At 47.4% G+C, this 19,431-nt stretch overlaps 3 protein-coding genes across 3 annotated transcripts; 2 read left to right on the top strand and 1 right to left on the bottom strand.

Moving 5' to 3' along the window:
• Window positions 1-13,756: 13,756 nt before the first annotated feature.
• PtA15_3A673 (uncharacterized protein) lies at window positions 13,757-14,151 on the top strand (the record flags this gene model as incomplete). The annotated part of the gene is made up of 3 exons (XM_053167664.1): window positions 13,757-13,860; window positions 13,927-14,033; window positions 14,099-14,151. The coding sequence occupies 3 exons, from the start codon at window positions 13,757-13,759 to the stop codon at window positions 14,149-14,151; spliced, it is 264 nt and encodes an 87-aa protein (XP_053018859.1).
• Window positions 14,152-14,677: 526 nt separating this feature from the next.
• On the bottom strand, window positions 14,678-16,087 carry PtA15_3A672 (uncharacterized protein; the record flags this gene model as incomplete). Its single annotated transcript, XM_053167663.1, has 1 exon — window positions 14,678-16,087. The coding sequence occupies one exon, from the start codon at window positions 16,085-16,087 to the stop codon at window positions 14,678-14,680; it is 1,410 nt and encodes a 469-aa protein (XP_053018858.1).
• Window positions 16,088-17,339: 1,252 nt separating this feature from the next.
• On the top strand, window positions 17,340-18,800 carry PtA15_3A671 (uncharacterized protein; the record flags this gene model as incomplete). Its single annotated transcript, XM_053167662.1, has 3 exons — window positions 17,340-17,451; window positions 17,549-17,668; window positions 17,761-18,800. 3 exons carry the CDS (start codon window positions 17,340-17,342, stop codon window positions 18,798-18,800), a joined length of 1,272 nt encoding a protein of 423 aa, XP_053018857.1.
• Window positions 18,801-19,431: the final 631 nt, after the last annotated feature.

The raw sequence follows: 19,431 nt of genomic DNA, 5'->3' as shown, positions 1-19,431 counted from the left end.
AGAGCTGACCCGAATTACTCTCTCAACATCTCTTATCATAATGGTATCAATATCATGAAATAAATGTTAGCCCTGGTTCAGATACAGTGGCAGAAACACCAAAAAATACCCAATTAGGCAATATTTTGAAACTAATCAGACTTTAGCCGCTTGGTTTTGGGATTTTAATCCATGAAAGCTACACCAAAATACTCTTTGCAAATGGATGAACATTTTGGTACCAATATCATGGAATATTCAACATTGCTGGTTGAGATATAAGGGCAGAAACACAAAAAATGGCGCAATAGTTCCTGACTGATCAAATGGGGCTGCTACATTGGGAAATTTTCATTGGCAAAAAGCCTTCCTAAATTGATCTTTCAAATTTTCTCATCATTATTGTACCAATATCATGAAGTCATCCCCATTGCTAGTTGAGATATAGTTGTAGAAACATAACAAAACCAACCAATTAGGCAATATTTCACACTGATCAGACTGTAACTGCAACATTTTGGGACTTTCATAGACCAAAAATTTCTCAAATTATTTTTCAGATATTGATGATCCTCATGGTTCCAATATCATGACATAAATATTGGCCCTGGTTGAGACACAGTGGCAGAAGCACAAAAAACACTGCCTGATAATTTTAGGGGATAGTTTCAAACCAACCAGACTCAATCAATCTCTTTAGATTCAAAAAAATTTGAACCTCAGATTCTGAGATAATATTGGTTGACCCATTGAATATATTGGGGAAACACCTCCCATTAGTCTTTAATTGAACAACAGAAGCAAAAGACACCTTACTCAAATCTGGTACAAACGTTAAATCAATCTCAGGCCTAGTAGAAAGTTAGGATATTGGATATGATGAGTCATATATACACATTGCTCTTACCCCCCCTCTCCCTCCCTGCCTGACTTAACAGACTATTTTTTCCCAGGAATAATTCATATGAGTATGTAAAAATGACCTATTTGATCTGGCAACAAAATGAAGCTTTTACTATGGTTGAAAACTAAGACAGGGGGAAATCAGTAGAAAGAGAGATGATAGAAGGGTTATGATGCTGCAGGAAGGAAAAAAATTAAAGATAAATTTCAAAAAAAAAAAAAAAAAAAAAAAAAAAAAAAGATCAATCAGGGTGTTCAAAGTTGACTTGCATAAAATCATAACACCATAAAATCATAAAATTCTAAGCTGAAAAAAATATGTTGCACCTAAGCACTCAAATTAGATCAACATTTCTAGAATGGTATATATGAAATCATCACTTGAAAGTTTTATAATTTTATGATTTTATGCATTGAAAATTTTATGATTTCAACTTTGAACACCCTTAACATATGCCATATTGATCAATATATGCCTTCCCAAATTCATCCATGTTTGTAGTGTACCATTCCACGTGTTTAATCCGCTGCAGTCCAGCCCTGTCTTTTCCGCTCCAATCCAAATACCCAATTCGCAATCCGTGTATTCCGGTCCGTGCGTGACTTTCTGTAAGCTTTCTTAGCGCGCTTTCCTGAAATCATCCTCAGTGCTTATGTCACCGGAATGCACTCTGCCTGAGCTGCTCTGTGCATTCCCGCCCGCGCTATCCCCGAGTGGGAATACTACCATATAAAAATCACCACAGCGTCCAAAGATAAACTTGAAACATTGAATTGAAAAAGTGCATGCAATTTTCACCTGGCAAATCTGCACAATTAAGCAAAAAAATCTTGGGCCCTGTTTGGCAGCAATAATGTCCTCGACTCCGTATGCAATTCCCGCTGGTTGTATCCGCCCATGACATCCACCAGACCATAACAAACCCGCCCCGCCATAGTGTCAATAAACTCCTCTATGCACGGCGGCAACCCAGCGTCCCGTATAGTGACCGGATTAAGCTGTTGCAAGTCATGCACAATTTGCAGACTCTTCTTATCCTGCTTAATTACCGCAAAGATTGCACTAAAATAGCTAGAGCCAGATTGCTTGTACAACCCCGTCCGCAACCGTTCCCGCACCAGTTCCGTCATCTCCCTGTGAATTGCTCCCGGTATAGGGATGGGCCATATCTGCCATGGATTGTGCGGAACAGTGGGTATTTGATAAGGATCCCCAATACTCCGTTTGAGTAAGCCCCGATCCTCTGGCCCAAATGACAACACCTTTTCCTGCAGCATAATGGCCTCTGCCAACAGGTGGAGCTCCTCCTCTTGGAGCCATTCCAGTGGCCCAAAGTTGAGACTGGCTATCTGTTCCGCCGTAATCCGCTTTGTCGGCTCAAACCTTGGCGGGACCCGATGTAAAGGTGTCTTGAGCGGATCCCAGCTCCACTTGATCTCCCTCAGTGGCGGGTTTAGCTCCTGCGGCATCGCCACATTCCGCGGCCGCACCTTTTTCGCCACCGGTTTGTACCTCCCACCGTTGACTCACCCATTCTTGCTTCTCCTTTGTTGCCGATCATCCTGGCCACAATCAAACCCCTGCTCAGACGTCTCATTTTGCTACCGTGGCACAATGGTAGGGTTTTGTAGAAAACCAACTCGGAAGTGCATACTTGGGAGGACTTACTTGTACACTGCTTGCCTCCGCCACACAGTTCCCATTTTCCGCACCAACTTTCCTGCTCTCGTCCATTCCCGTTTCCCGCTTGTCACTCGTCCCTGTTGCAGAGTCACGGCTCACCACAGTAGCGCTGTGGTAGTGCTTTGATCCTTCCGCACTCAGAGATGCACACAATGGAAAGCTTACTTTGGTATTGACTCGCCTTTCTGTGATTTCGCCAATACCCTCCTGCTTCTTAAATGTTGACCGTCTGAGCTGAGTCAAAGCCTCCTCCGCCCGGATAGCTTGGCCAACATCTAAAAATCCTCCGCGGGAGGCTCTGCACAGTGATGCAGTGCCTCGTCATCCAGTCTCCGCTTTGAGGCTGGCATATAATTGTCTTGTACTGCTTCCCGTGAGTCCCTTCTACCCGCATCACTTCCTCTTGCCTTGCGGGGCAGAAGCGCAATTGCGCTCAAAAAGGGAAGAGAGCAGGTTGACCAAGAATGATTTCATGAGACCTAGTTACCAAGAACAACAACTTCTTGACCACTTTTGCTAATTCCACGGTCTCCGCTTCTGCTATCCCGTCTACTTTGCAAGTAAACCCGCCCATCATGCGGATTTTGATGTGTGTTTTCCGCAGCACCAAGTTGACCTCTGTTGTCAAGTTCGCCGGAAGAATATTGATCATGGCCCATTTTGTGACATTTCCTACCTTCATACTCACGTACCCCAGTGGACAGGACACGGCCGTAGACGGTAGAATGGGAAGTGAATCCATTGAGTGTCCAAACTCCGCACACTTAACCTCCTCCGTTTCCGCATTATTGGTGACAACTGACGCCGCGGGCTTCCTTTCCCCCGACGCCTCTCTCAGCACGCTAATCATCTCATCCGCCATCACGGGGGAAATTGCCGCCAGCTCCCTCAAGGTAAGGGCTACTGTGGTTTCCGCGCCCATTGCTCTTTGTGCAACCTCTGCTGCCTTTTTCTTGTTGCCCCCCACCACCGGAGCTACCGGAAGCTGCTTGGCCGGCTCTGGTCTGGCTTTAGGTGCGGGAGCGGGATCCAAATCCATCTTTTCCAAGCGCTCCCCCAAGAAGACTTCCCCCGTCTGTACGCCCTTCACACTGCTGGCCACTGCTGGCGGCTTCCACACCATGCCCTTGACCATCCCAATGTTCACTTTTCCCTCCACCTCTTTTCCCTTCGCCAAAGGTTGTCCGGCCCGCACCACATCCCTCGGAATCGGTCCATCCACTGGTGTACAATCTGGCCAAAAGAAAGCGCGTCCCCACGAGGAAACCTTTCCCGCAGCCCGATCTGTTTCAAAGTACTCGCACTGATTCCGCATATGACTGGTTTCCTTGCAGTAGTCACACACCGGAGGTCCTTGCCTCCACGGCGGCATTCCGCCAGCCTGCGGAGCGCCATCCGCCTGAGGAGCCGCGGGAGCGGCTGCTGGTGCCACGGCCGCCTGTTGCTCCTTTGGTTGCTTGTGCCAACACTGGGTCGCTACGCTATTTCAGCGCTACGCGTTAGCGTAGCGGCAAAAAGCGCCCGGCTATTTTGCATAGCGTTAGCGCGCTGTTAGCGCCGCTACGCTACGCTAATTTTCAGCGGCGCTAACAGCGCGCCAATTCTTTGTTAGCGTTAGCGCGCCGCTACAGTCGCTACGCTACGCTGCGCTGCGCTACAGCGCTTTTAGCGGAAAAAAAGCCCTTTTTTCCCGCTAAAGGCGCTGTAGCGCAGCGTAGCGCGCGCTCTTTTGCGCCCTGCATGTTTAGCGTTAGCGCAATTGCGCGCATCTGCGCTAACGCTACGCTATCAGCTAAAATAGCTGCGCACCGCGTGCGCGTAGCGTTAGCGCATATGCGTGCAATTGCGCTAACACTACGCTAAAAAATAGCGCATTTGCGCTGCGCTACGCTACGCTAACCGCTATGGTTAGCGTAGCGACCCAGTGTTGCTTGTGCGCCGTTTTCTGCATGAACAGTTTTAGCTCCTTCAGCGTATCCGCCAGGTCACTCACATCTTTGACCGTCACCGGCGCCTGCAGAGCCGGTTCCGCCCTCACAACCGCATCTCCTTGGCTGTTGTTCATGAGCTCCAACACTTCAAGTTCCGCCTTGACAGCGGACCGTAACTCCTTCATGCTGGGAAACAGTTTCGGCCCTCCAAGTCGTGGTTTGACCATCAAACCCCGCTTGTTGAGCCCCCGCAGCACCTTCTCCGTGGATGTTTGATCAAATCCCTTCAAGAAAATCCGCTTGGTCGTGCCCATTTTGGCCGTCACAATCTCATTCCGCTCCAAATACCGCAGGACCTGATCAAAACTGGTAATGTAGGACACGTACTCCGCTCTTGTCCGCACACTCCCAAGCCACCTTCTCCAGGTCGCTCTCCCAATACCTAGGTCCACAATCTTCCCACCTCTCAAGTATCTCCTCCTTGAGCTTGGTCCAATCCTTATTCTCAAACCCCTTCATGTCCTCCACTTCCGGCAAGTCCTTGCCCTCCAGAAAGAAGTTGACCACCTGGTACGCTTTATCCGTGTCTGTCAGACCTTCCTGGAGGGCTGCTATTTCGAACCGGTTGATAAAGCGCTCCACCTCCACCTCTGAAAACTTAAGGTGCAGATAATCCCTAGGCCGTATCTTTGCTCCGCTTGGCACAGGAGCAGCAGGTTGTGGTCCACCTAGTGCTTCTTCCATGGTCTTGTCTTCAGTCTCCTCTGGTTGAACTCCGTAAGTTCTGCTTGACGTTCCTCCAGTTGACACCGCCGGTTGGTCGTTCAGAGTGCTCCGCTGATACAGCTGTCGCCTCCTCGCCGCGAGTGACTGATTAGGTGAAAAATGACTCCGCTCTGACAAAAAGGATGATTGTCCTAGTCTTGGTCCTCCTGCTAATCCCAACCACAATTGTGTTTTGGCTGGTCTTGAAGAAGAGCCTTCTCCGTTTTCTGCAATTACTGTGTCTCCGCTGTCCGAACCGCCTGATCCAATCTGAGCTTCTTTGTTGCCTGGAGTAAAGAATTTGCCTTCCAAAGGGTTCATTCAACTTTTCCACACGTGTCTAGTCCCCAAGTATCCAATAACGACACAAAGTTGGGTTCCCGGCCAGACCCCCACTTGTGAGAATAAAAGCTGGTTAGTCAGTGGAAATGTCCGCAAACTGCCTCCTTCAACAATATTAGTGTCCGGGCTGTGTGATTGTCAGTAACTCGGCTCCGCCCTGCTACTATCCGCTAGCCTTCAGCGCTCCTCTCTGAGCCTGATCTATAGTGTAATAATCCGCAAGTGAATAAAGCTCCACACTCCGTAAGCACAGAATCTGCAAGTACTTTTGAAATTAAAGATAAGGTCACAAATAATCTCCTAATAACTCTAGTACGTCCGTAAGTGTAAGTACAATAATGAGTAATTCCGTAAGATGATAGTATAATAGGATGAGGAAAGAAGAGAAATCCCTGAGCCCCCTTTTCCTGTCCTTCCCTCCACGCACATCGCCGTCCCCACCTGATCCCGCACGTCTGACACTTTCCCGCACTAGTCCCCCCAGCTTGGCCCGCTATTCCGCACATCACTTTCCCAGACTCCGCTCCTCTCCAATGCTTGATCTCCCACCGTCCTCTGTCTAGCCCCCGCCAGTTGGTCTCTCGTCACCGCCTCCACCCTGGTTCCACCCGCTGGTGGAACCCTCTTTGGCTGTTGTGGCTCACCCGCTGATGCGCCGCTGCTACCAGTCCACATGTTTAATCTGCCGCCGTCCAGCCCTGTCTTTTCCGCTCCGATTTAAATACCTGATCTGCAATCTGTGCATTCTGGTCCGCGCGTGACTTTCCTTCAGCTTTCTTAGCGCGCTTTCCTGACATCATCCTCAGTGCTTATGTCACCGGAATGCACTCTGCCTGAGCCGTTCTGTGCATTCCCGCCCGCGCTATCCCCAAGTGGGAATACTACCATATAAAAATCACCACAGTGTCCAAAGATAAACTTGAAACATTGAATTGAAAAAGTGCATGCAATTTTCACCTGGCAAATCTGCACAATTAAGCAAAAAAGTCTTGGGCCCTGTTTGGCAGCAATAATGTCATTTGATGTCACACATGCACCTAATGTGATACAGATCACTCTTGAATTTCACATGTTTCAACATAACTCAAGTGTTTGGCTGCCACTTGTGTCATACAACTTGCCACATAACATTGAAAGCTCCATAGCCGGTATTTATTGGCTATCAAGTGTACATACAGCAAGGCCAATGAAGTGTTTAACTCCTCTCAACAATGGCCAGTACATGGTCATCAACAGGAATACATAGTCCCTTTGATGACCAATGGTTGCTGAGGGGAATACATAGCCCCTTGACCTTTGATGACCAATGTTCATCAAGGGGATCAATTGTTCATTGAAGGGACTAGATCATTGAGGGCACACAGTCTCTTCAATGACCAATATCCATCAATGAGGGGAATTTCCCTTTGATGACCAATGGCCAACACTGCCAGTATATTTGGCTGGGATAGGTCATCCCAGTTTAACTTGGATGCACTCAACTGATTTAAAATGGGTTGATCTCATCCAATAAAATATAAACCCAAGGGGGGTACCTTGGATTTATATTTCATCAGTTGAGATCAACCAAGTTTAAATTGGTTGATTTCATCCCAGTCTAACTGGGATAAGCTCAACCCAGCCAATTATGCTGGCAGTGCAATTTTATTAGATCAGTCATCAATCTTGATGAACAATTTTGTTGGCCATCAATTGGAGTGTGTACTCTGGTTGGTGAGCGGTACAAATTCTGTACCTGCCATTCAGACTTGTGGGGGAGAGTTGGGGGTGAGTTGTGGAAGGGTGCATATATCACCCCAAGATTCAGGACTATCCACTCAATGCTTCATATTCCTACCTTTGAATATTTCCAGCACGGAATCACAGCTAGATACTGACTATGATCATGATTATCAAGAAGCAAATTACTCCGAATCAGAAGAGGAGGCAGTCTCTGACTCACCAGAGGAGGTGGTAGTGACTACATAGTCCCACTGGTGCAGGATATTCAAGATTCTGCCTCCACCTCCACCAGCTACATTCAAGGTTTAGGTTCTCACTCTCAGACAGTGGGTAGTTCCTGAAAAGTTACTCAGCTTTCATCTGGTGATATATCATGTGAGAAAAAGTTTAAATAAATTCTGAGTAGGCCTAATTATCTATTGAAGGTTTTATTATTATTTTAAACACCTTTTTTCTGAATTTTGAATGGATTACATATTTTGAATTCCCTATGTTGTGACAAAATTGCAATTACCAATAACTAGTTACTAGTAACTGAACTTTTGTCACAAAATTAGGAATTACAATTATTTTATACATTCCCAAGTCATGAAAATTGTTCTGTACATCATAAAACAACTCTCAACGGCTATTTTGGCCTACTCAGAATTTCTTTAAACTTTTTCTTGCATGAGATATCACCAGATGAAATCTGAGTAACTTTTCAGTAGCTACCCACTCCACCAATTAGGTTTTCCATCCGATCACACTATTTGGCTATGTTTCTTTCTGTCTCAGGAATTGTTTTTATTTCTTTGTTCTCTTTTGATGTTATCCACAGGGATCCCATTGTGTGTGTGGAGTGTCCGTGCGTGTTGTGGATGTTCTAACTTAACACAAGTCCCCCCTGGTGGGAGGCTTGCTGTGGCTGGCCGCGAAGCGGCCCCTCCCGCAGGGAGGGACTTGCGCGTAATGTCAAAATTTTGGCTGGGAAAGAAATCACAAATGGCTGGAGGGAAAATATTAAGCCTCAGCCAGCCTCCCCCTCAGGTCCTGTGGACCTGCCCCAGAGCCAAAAGATACTTCTGGACCTCAGCTTTCATTTGGCACCGGTCTCATCTCCTCAATCCAAACCATTTGCACTGTACTAATGTTTTAAAAATAAATGAAAAAAACATGAAGAAAGGTAAACTAAGGATGTGCAACCATCATGCCTGGTGGATTTTTGGATCCGCAAACCCGCAGATCCTCCACATTTAGTGTTGCATTTTGTTGCAGATAGGAAATTCAATTGTGCATATTATCAGAAAATCCAAAAATGGATCTTCAGAGCAATGTAATAGCACTGTTCACGTAAGCTAAACATCAGCAAGATTGAAATAAAGTTTATCCCATTGTGCCAGCCAATTTGGCTGGGAAAGTATGCTGATGTATATCTCTCACATGGTCATAGATTTCTTACGTGAACAGTGCTAATATCCTTCAGGATTCATTTAATCAGTTTTGGAGCTTTTTGCTCAAAATTTTGGGTGAGGGAGCATTGCCAATGAAACTGGCTATTTGGTTTTTTTTGTACATATTTTGCTGATTTGTAAATAATTATTTAGTGGTTTTGGGGTTGAATATCCTTCCTTTCCCTGCCAGACTTCAGACATTAGGCGTAAGCCTCTCCTGCGGAGAGCCCTCTGGGCGGGGTCCCCCGGACCCTCCGTTGTAAGAGTCCGCTCTGGGACTCTTCACTGGGCGCTTATCAGGGTTGGCACGTTGGCTCGAAGCCAAGGAGAGACTTTTCTAGGAACCACTTATATTGCAAGAGCTAGCCCAGGAGAGAGGTTAGCTTCTCTCTCTAATACAACTGAAGATAAGGAAGAAGGAAAAATGCTCACCTAGCCCAGGAGAGAGGTTAGCTTCTCTCTGCTGAGCTAGGAGGGCGCGGGGATTCCGAGTCTAAGAGTCTGACGAGTGGATTATGTAATCCCTGCTTGTGAGGCCTCAAGGGGGGTCTCACAGTCTCCCCCCCTATAAGACAGAGGCAACAGTCGAACAGTATTGGCAGTGTTCACAGGAGACTCCAGAGTGTGAGTCGAGGCTGGTCGGAATCGTTTGATCTTGGAGATGCGGAAAACCGGGTGGCGTTTGTCGCCGTTTGGAAGATCCAGAGCAATGTTCTGACCGTTGTTGAAAAGTTTGGTGATGATGTAAGGACCCTCGAATCGGTCCTTCAACTTGTCGACGCCTCCTTGGTGTTTTCCTCGCCAATCAGCAGAATTCAGAAGAACAGGCGTGCCGATGGACAGAGGCGGGGGATCCGTACGATGTTTGTTATGTTGAACTGCCTGTCGAATCCGACTAGAACAAAGATTGTCCCGTGCTTCCGCCCAGACATCTTCTTGTAGCTTCAACCATTTATCGAGGGCCGGGAGATCGGGGAGAGTATCTGTAAGTGGGGCAGGACGGGTGGGGAAGAGGGACGGCCTAAGGCCATACAAAAGCTCAAAGGGACTAAACCCCGTGGCAACGTTGGTAGCCGAGTTCAGCGCGTATTCGACAGCAGGAAGAGTCTCAAGCCATTTGCCCGGCCGTTTCGAGATAAAAGCACGTAAGACCTGTCCAATGGTCTTGTTTGATCGTTCGCTACGTCCGTCTGCTTGAGGATGAAACGAGGTTGTCATATGGAAACCAATGTTGAGCCTAGACATGAGAGCCTTCCAGAAACGAGAAGTCCAGGCTTTGTTGCGGTCGCTGATTATTGACGAGGGTGGCCCAAAACAAGCGATCCAGCCGTTGAAGAACCGGCTGGCGGTCTTTTCAGCAGTGTCTGTCTGGAGGACTGGAATAATTTGGACAAAACCTGACAGTCGGCATGTACAGGTCAGAATCATATCATAATGGGTCGCTTTCTTGAGAGGGCCAACAAAGTTGATGGCGATGTCCGTCAAAGGTTGTTGAGGGAAGGATGGCGTCAACATCTTGCCCGCAGGGGCCGTGGTAGGTGCTTTAGTGCGTTGGCAAGTCTCACATCGTTCAAGGAGTTGTCGAATGTCCGTTGACATCCGTGGCCAAAAAAAATCGCGGCGAAGTTCGTGTGTAGTCTTGAGAAATCCCAGATGGCCCAATCGGTGGTGAGCCTCGTTGATCAGCTTTCTCCGGAGCTCAAAATTTGCGGGAATGACGAGGCGGCCATCAATAAATAGCAGCCCATCTTCTTCCACGCAGTCTGTGCGAAGAGGTAGGGCATCGCGTAAGGCAATGCAGAACTGGTCGTGGGCATAACCAGTCAAGATAGAGTGTTTCAAGGTGGGGGAATAGTTTGGTCTTTTTGGGGCTACAATACAAATTAGCAGCCCGGAGCTTGTGGAGAACCTTGCAAACGTGTTGTTCGTGTTCCGCAAATGAGTTGGAGAAAATGACAATGTCATCAAGATAGACGACACAAATATTGTTGATGAGGTCGCCAAGAGCTTCTTCGAGTCGAGCCTGGTGGGTTGCCGGGGCATTAGTGAGACCCATCGGCATGACAACCCACTCCATGAGTCCCCATGGGGTTTTTACTGCCGTTAGTGGTATGTCCTCCTCGCGCATGCGTGTTTGAAAAAACGCGTTGGTCTGATCAAGAATGGAAAAAACCTTTCCGGAAGCTAGCAATAGGACCAGTTTGTCGACGTTAGGTAGAGGAGAACGGTCGCGGACCGTGAGGCTGTTGAGTTTGCGGTAATCGCATACCCATTGTGGTAAGGCTGTCGGGTCTTTCTTAGGAATGATCAAGCTCGGGGACGCGTATTGGCTGGTCGAGCGCCGGATCCGTCCTGCTTTGATGTGCTGGTTGAGCAGTACCCTCCACGCCGCGAGATGCTTGGGCGGATAGGGGAACTGACGTTCATTAATGACGGCGGCAGGATCGGTTAAGATAATCTTGTGGCGGGTTCGTGAAACCGCATCCTGAATTTTCGCAGGAAAGGAAGGTCCGTTCGTTGGGCCAGATTCATCCAAATCCTCCGTTACCGCTGGTATGTCTTCTGGAAAGAGGTCGGCGAATTCTCGAAGAATCTGCTTCTCTGATGCCTCGCTGTGGTAGACGGAAAAGTGGAAAAATAAAAAGTTTTTTCTATGCCACATAATTACTCATACTAGGCCTCAAGATACCATCAAATGGACCCCAGAAATGGATTCTACGGCCAATTTTACCCTTAGTCACCACTGGAAGCACCCCTGGACCCCCTCTAGTGTGGAAGTTACACCTCATGGACACATATCACACGGCCAGCCCCAGTAACCCAGCTGTCATCTGCCCCAACCCGAGTTTCACAGTAGTACACTTATACATATCACAGGATACAAACATACATCTCCCTGTCAGGCTACACTCATTACATATTAACTACATACACTCCTTTATATACATAGTATGACATCATTTACACTGTTTCTGCAGCCTCAGACTTTGTGTATACACTAATTCCCCCTGTATGACAGCTCATGCAGTCTACTGTTACCTCATGCATGCATTAGAATGTTCTGTTGTATATTCTGACACCATTCATGTGCCCCTGAGGGGTTATGACATCATTTGTATCTACTCCCACCAGCTAAAATCCCTCACCCTGTTGTCTAGATTAGCTGAAACCCTAACCCACAAGCCCCTCAGGGGCTCCCCCTTTTGTCTATAAAAGGAGCTCTCTCCACCCCCAGTGGCCTGCTCCCCAGTTCCTCACCCAGAACTCACAAGTCACCCAACACTCATCCACACTCAAATCCTAAAACCCTTATAACAATAAATCAACCCTTATAACAACATTTCAACCCTTATAACAAAGTAATTGAAACACTTACACGTTGCCAGTCAAACAGATTTCATCTGGAACAGACCAGACCTATCACTTAATAAAACTTGCCAAGCTGAGCTTGGTGGGTCTTGTTGACTGATAACAGAAGGGCAGAGCTTGCAACTCCATCATACCCTTCACCATTCAGCAAAAGGGTTTCATTACCACTTTTGAGTCTTACATCGCACGGATACTGATCTGTGATGGCGTCTACCGCGGCGGGTTCCAATGAAGCTGCGCGATAATCCGGGAAAGACAGACCGGATCTGGAACAAAATATAGACTGGTCTTTGACCGAAACTTGCAGGCCATGTCGATGCAGGAACGGCGTGCCTAGAATGAGATCAAAATCGCCGAGGACCGGGCCAACCCGCAGGGAAACGTCATTGAAGACCCTGACCGGTTGGATTGTCCGTAAAGATGTAGCAACAAAGTGAAGAATTGAGAGGGGTCTCGCTGTTCCATCCCCAAGCGCTAACCTGATTTGACTCGGCCTAGCAAGGGGGCGACGTTCGAGAAAAGATTCATCAACTGCCCAATCTGAAATAAGATCAATTTTGGATCCCGTGTCAATAAGAGCTCTGAAATAGCGTCCCTCGATTTGGAGTTCGATGATTACTCGCGCTGGTTTATTGGGGTTTAAGGAGGGATCGAGGTCGATGGAAGATTTGGGAGGTGACGAAGACGAGGACGAGGTCAAAGCCGAGTTGCTTGTAGCGGAAGACGAGGTCAAGGGATCCATCGCGAAAGGATCCATGAAAAGTGGTGTCAAGAAAAAAAAAGTGTAAGAGTCCGCTCTGGGACTCTTCACTGGGCGCTTATCAGGGTTGGCACGTTGGCTCGAAGCCAAGGAGAGACTTTTCTAGGAACCACTTATATTGCAAGAGCTAGCCCAGGAGAGAGGTTAGCTTCTCTCTCTAATACAACTGAAGATAAGGAAGAAGGAAAAATGCTCACCTAGCCCAGGAGAGAGGTTAGCTTCTCTCTGCTGAGCTAGGAGGGCGCGGGGATTCCGAGTCTAAGAGTCTGACGAGTGGATTATGTAATCCCTGCTTGTGAGGCCTCAAGGGGGGTCTCACATCCGTTCGAGAGGCTTAGTTAAGCTAGTGGATGTTGATGTGCATCTTTTTTTTCAGGTTGCAGACATCCGTTGGGCACAAGGGCCCATCCGCGTGTCATGTCACAAACCCTGAGAAGAGTTCTGCTTGAACTTGGACAAAAGGCCCCCACAAAATTCCACCCTAGCAGTAGCTTTGGTAGGAGCTTGTAGCTAACTTGGGTAAGTCCCTCCTCGGGGGAGCGAAGCGACCTCCAAAAGTCCCCCCTCCAATAGAGGGATTTGGTTAAGAACTTGCAGGCGTGAGGGACTTTTTATTACACACATATTTACATATTGATTGTATGTTGTTTGATTGGATATCTCACAATGAAAGGCACCGCCTAGCACCGCCGGTATTGTGTTTTCCGCTGATCATTTGCTCGCGCCGGACGGACTCCCAGCGGCAGCATCATTCCCAATCATCCCATCGTCAAAAGTATAGAAAGGTCACGGTCAACCAAACTGTATCCCCAGCATCATCCATCAAGTCCCAAACTACTCTCCATTCAAACAATCATCAAGTGACAACATGCGCTCATCCATCATCGTCATCGTGGCTTTTTGTCTACTCCAGAACGCTACGGCGCTGAACCCCCACCCCAATGTGAGCCTTCAATCTCTTCGTCCTTTGAAGTTAGAAACGGCTAGAAAATCCCTGCTGACCTTCTAAGTTATATTTTCTTTCATTACATCAAAAAGTCATTTGTGTACAATTGTTGTTCTCGCTGCCCGCCGGACGGCTCATGCCAGCCGTCGTGCAGACACGGTTGCTGATGCTCTTTCATTCAAGCATAACCTGTTCACTGGTCGGTGGATTTTCGAAAGCTTTACCGCTATCATAGACCCCTGACTTCCCCCTGCCCTTCAGTAGCTACGATCCTGGTGCCTTACCAAACCTATCAAGCGTCTTCTCGCAACGTATGATCGCCGATTGTATTTCACCATCTTTTTGTGATGATGTCAATTTGCGTATCAGGCGGTCTACCCTGGTCCACCCAATGTACTGCAGTCTACATTGTACAGTTTCACAAAACTTTTTGCTTGAAAATGGATTGCCTGTGTCAGTGAAAGTGTGTGACCCGTGAATCCAACGGCGGCCACATTGGGAGGTTGTACAAACTCAAGTTGGCCAAGGGACAAGCAATCCTGCGACCTGTGGTCGGAGCCACATGGACAGATCAATATGCTCCGGCAACACACAGATGATCAGTCGGCTATTTACTTCTTACGCAATTGCTTTGGGACACTTTGAATGTATATATCAGAGTTGTTGTGCTAAAATTCCAAAAAAAAAGCTCATTTTCTCTTTGTTTTAACTCCCTGAAAATCCAGTTCATTTTTTTGGCAAAACAATGGGTGATAGGCCGGGTGAATTTTTCTTATATCAGAAAGGCAATTGGAAGAAAAGAAAATTTCACTGATATAAATCTAACTTTTGTAAAAGGGATCTTCAATGAAGAGTAATTATGGGCTTGTGAGAGAACTGTTCTACATAACAGCTGAAGATTTCATTGATCAAGTACTTCAAAGTGTGCGGTAATTCGTCTTTGTTAGAACCAGTAGAAATTTCAGATGCTAATGAAGTTCTTGAGGAATTGATCCATTTCTCTATGATGGTCCAATAAAAGCCAGGAATAACGTTTTTTTTACCTAAGTTCTTTGTGTACAATCTTAATCTATCCTTTCTACGAGCTGTTCCTTCTATCAGGCATGGGTGTTCAATAAGTTCGCTTATGTACTTAAAAAACTGCTCCCCAGCTGCTTGCCTCTGCGATTGCAATGTAGTCGCACCTTTGGTCTTCACCTCTTGAGCTGGAATGAGTGTATTGATTAAATCGACGTGGAACAAGTAGACAGGTAGTATTTGCAGGGTGCGTTCCAAGTCGTCTAGTAAGTATGTCTCCTGTGATCCAGAGTATGTCCTGCTAATTTTTTCTTCAAGCTGCTTCGTCAGATTTTCGAACTGCGGGATAACACGATCAGTGTAGAGCGACCACACTTTCTTCTTCCTGTTGTTGGCTTCCTTCATGAATAGTGACACAGCACTCCACCTTCTGTCTTGCTGTTTTCGGTTGAATTCTTTCGGTTCCATTCCTGGTGGCCTAACCATGCCAATTTGAAGAAAGGGGTCTAGGCTTCTTCCTCTCTTTTCCACTCGAAAAAGGAAGTTGCTAATTTGATCCTCCCTTATCTCAAGCATCTTGTATTGGCCTTCCCGTTCGTTACCAATTAATCTGATCCCGTTGGTTTTTTTCAAACTTCGGATGGCTTCGAATACCAGTTGTCTGTCACTTTCCCCTGGCCGCTTAGAATTGACGATTTCAAATGGAGGATCATCAACCCCGCTTGAGGTTTTCATCTTTTTCATCACTGGGGTGCCGAGTTCATCTAGGTCGATTTGCCGCTCTTGTTGAACAGGTGGTGGATGTGTGTTGGTGCCAAGGTGAATGGGATGAGATTCCGGGCGTGGACGTTTGGCGAAGTTGAAAGTATCCTGAAAGTAAACCGATTGAGGTGGCGGAAGCGTGTTGTCAATGTTATCACGGGGAAAGGGATGAGATTCCGGCCATGGGGCGTTGACAAGATCAACAATATTGTTAAGGTAATCCAATTCAGGCGGCTGAAGCGTTCTGATGTCGCTGGTGGGACGAGATTCCGACAACGCACTAGGGACGAAATCATGAAGGGAAACCGTTTCTTGCGTCGTTTGAGCCCTCGGCAGCCATGTTCTGGCAGAGTCCGTATAGAACGCACATTGCACATTCTTCAGGAATAAGCAGGTTAGCCAGCTGAGCATCCAAAAGGGAGCTCGGGAGGGGGCGGTGCGTTTGTAAGAATTAAGGCGTGGTCTCGCAGCCATGCTGTGGTCGCTCCTACTCTAGCCCCTCGGAAAATGATGGATTGAGATAATAGTGGAGAGTAGGGTACGGCCTTCACCTGCTACCTTCACGGAATGGTTTATCTATGGTCGGCCTGGACCGATATCTTTGACCCACCATGTCTGAAACCCAAAAACAGATTTTGGAGCTGTACCTCAGCCAACTCAAGATTCCTGAAACACTCGCACAGAACACTGAAGGGATTGGGTCACAGGCCCCACCGGCTTCATACATAGATTAGCAGGAGTCCCTCCTGGCCTCTCCTTGCCAACGAGATTGTAGTCTCTACGACCGGGAGCTATTTTATCCGGTCCACGAGCTTGTACAGTCTCGTCCCCACCGGCAGAGCTTTCGCCTGGGCACTACCACGAGCCTGTGCCGTCTCGTCGACCGCGAGGAATCTAGCCTCGCCGATTGGAAAGCCGCGTCCTGCCGCGTCCCTCCTGGTCGAGGAGGCTGTATAACCTCGTTGGCCAGGAGGCATTCCTCCCAGCCGGCTGACGATGTTCGACTGGGAGGCATTTCTACAAGCACCATCACAGTTTATGAGGATACTGGCTGGGAGGAGTTCCTCCCGGTCAACAAGGATACAGCCTCGCGGGCCGGGAGGAGTGCCAGGATGTCCAATCGCGTGGCCTGGAAGCAATCTCTACCGGAATCATCAAAGCTGGACCCATCCGGCGTTGACACGGCGCGGCTGTGAGAGGGCAAACAGGTCAAAGCTGAACTTCACCAAGTTTCCTCCTGCGCACGAAGCCCCCAGCTCAGATTTAGGGTTAAACCAGGCCTGTCTTTTCTGCGTTTTCCTTAAAGTTAGGCCAAAAAGTTACCTAAATCACAGGTCCCTTCTGTAGTCAGTTCGGGAATGCTATAATTACGAATTAGTGTATTTCTCTGTTTTTAGCTGCCCACTTCATGAGTCTCTTTGTCCGCAGCTGGCCTCTCTAAAACATCTGGCACATTTCACAGTTTTTTGCCCTCCAGACAGCCATTGTATGCATAAACAATGTACATCTATCATGGGGGGGGGGAGGGGGGAGGAGAGTCTTTTTGAATGCATGAGAAGACTGGAACAGGTATGAGCAAACAACACACAGGAGACGAATCCGCAGTTTTTCAATACCTGACATTCGGGTTGCACCGGATAGGTCTTCAAGTAGGATAGGTGGTGGTGGTGGTCCCTTCAGAAATCACTCTCAAGACATTGTCTCAAGATAGCCTTACAATCTCAAAATGACTTTCACTGCCCTAGTACTTTTCTTTGTTCACTTCAGTTCGGCCACCACGGCGTTTCCTGAAGTAACATTGCCAGTCAGTCACTCAACCTGTCCCACCTCAGTATCAAGTTTAGATGAGTTTCTTTCAAGTGAAGAGATTCTCCATAATTGCCTGTTGTGTACCAAAGAGGTAATACGGGTTGATGATTGGAATCAATCCTGTAGAATTCCTCAATACAAACCTGCCCAATGATTTTCCAACCTCTGGTGAATATGATAAAACTGGATTGACTGGATCAGAGCCAGGCACCGGTTCCAGTGCCGACATACGATTCATGGAGAAAGGTGAGTGTGCGCGCTACTACTTCAACAGTTTTTGATGCTGGCTTAATCTGACCAAGAATAACTCACTTTAATTGCTTTTACCGAGATACAAGGGCTTCACAATCCGGATGTCAGACAAAAGCCCCAACCAACCATTCCAAATTCGAGTGTTAAGCGTGAGATATGTGTAGAGAAGGGTGAGCTTAACGCCGAGCTGTCTGGTATTGCAGCCGATGCTGATAAACTGATCAACTCGTTTGCCTTGAAATTATCAACTGCAGATCGTATGTTGAAGCAAGAACAACGATGGGAAGAAATAGGGAAAACAAATTACAGATCAGAAGTCAGCCAACCTCCTCAGCAAACCAAGAGCCTAGCCGGCAGACCAACTGAGCAACATGCAGACAAGAGCACCGTTTGCCACATCAAGAAACAAAGGAGAACTCGCGGAAAAGAACCTGTATCAGGGCCGGAATTGTCCTACTTCGACGAAAAGACCCTTCACATAAAGGCAGAAGCTCTTGAGGCATGCAAGAAAATTGATTCCATGATGGCTCAGAAAAAGATAGAAATTCAAAGACTGTATAGTCATGGGTGCCGTTCAACTTCATCGGGGAAAACGATTAACGGCTTACCAGTAATCATCATGGAAGCTCCTGAAAGCTTACCGGATGGCGGGAAGCATTACAACGCTAACATCAAGCTTCTGTTGAGGGCTACTTTGCAATTTTGCTCAGCAAGAGAATGCATCAAACCGTTCTTCGTTAAGATCAGCTTTATTCAAGGTGCCCTATATGCTTGCCACGCCCGATTCTGTGAAAAGGGACTCGTGCATCTTCTGGGCGAAAATAGCGAGGATCTTGACGGGCTTCTTGGATGGTATTATGGCCTCATATTTGAAGATACCAGCGAGCATCTGCCTCTCCTGGGTCCTGCCCGCTTGACCCCTCAGAAGACATTCAGTGAAGCTCAAGTCGTGTTGTATAATGCTCTGCTGGATCCGCCCCGGATTTCTGTGTCCAAAGCGTGCCAAGCTGCGCTTGAGTTGATGGAAATTCGGTACCAAGAAGCGCTGTCAAAACTTAGCCTACCGCATATCCCTATCTCTTTTCAAGATTGTAAGGAGTTGGCTTGTAAAGTGCTGTGTTCATGAGCTGGTCTTGATCTTTACATTATTGGCTGACCCAAAAAATGGGGTGTGTATTTTGTATTCAATATGATTTGATGGTCTAACTTAGCCCCCCAGGCGGAGTGCCAGGTGTTGAGTTGTCTGTTAGTCTGCTACCATGATGTATCACCACAGTATGGAGGGCTGTCGGATCGACCCATGAGCACTACCAACCAACCACCCAGCTGGCAGCCACAAGGGTCTGTAGCCTAGTTGGTAAAGGCAGCACTCTAGTATGTGTCTCAGCATAGCGTGAGTTCGACTCACACCAGACACATCTTCATTTCACAGTCTCTACACCAGGTGCACTTGTGGCATTGCGCCAGCCGGAGGAGGCACTTTCCATTACTTGGAGCCTCTCTTCCACCTGGCTTGACTGCTTAGATCTTTCCATTATTTTGGAGCTTTGCATGAGCCAGTTTGGCAACATTTCTGCACACAAATGCCCACTCCATGATCCATCCCATGCATACCCGGGGGCCTGCTTGCCATGAATGTTGAAGCCAAATTTTGGGGTTGGCTCTGGGCACTCTCGCTGTACTTGTGCCACTGTACGGTATGTACCGCTTATTAAGGTGGTCTATTTGGGCCAATGTGTTGTGTATGTATGAATCTG

This window comes from Puccinia triticina, chromosome 3A (genome assembly GCF_026914185.1).
Source record: "Puccinia triticina chromosome 3A, complete sequence".
Taxonomy (NCBI): domain Eukaryota; kingdom Fungi; phylum Basidiomycota; class Pucciniomycetes; order Pucciniales; family Pucciniaceae; genus Puccinia; species Puccinia triticina.
This window is presented reverse-complemented; position numbering and strand designations above follow the sequence as displayed.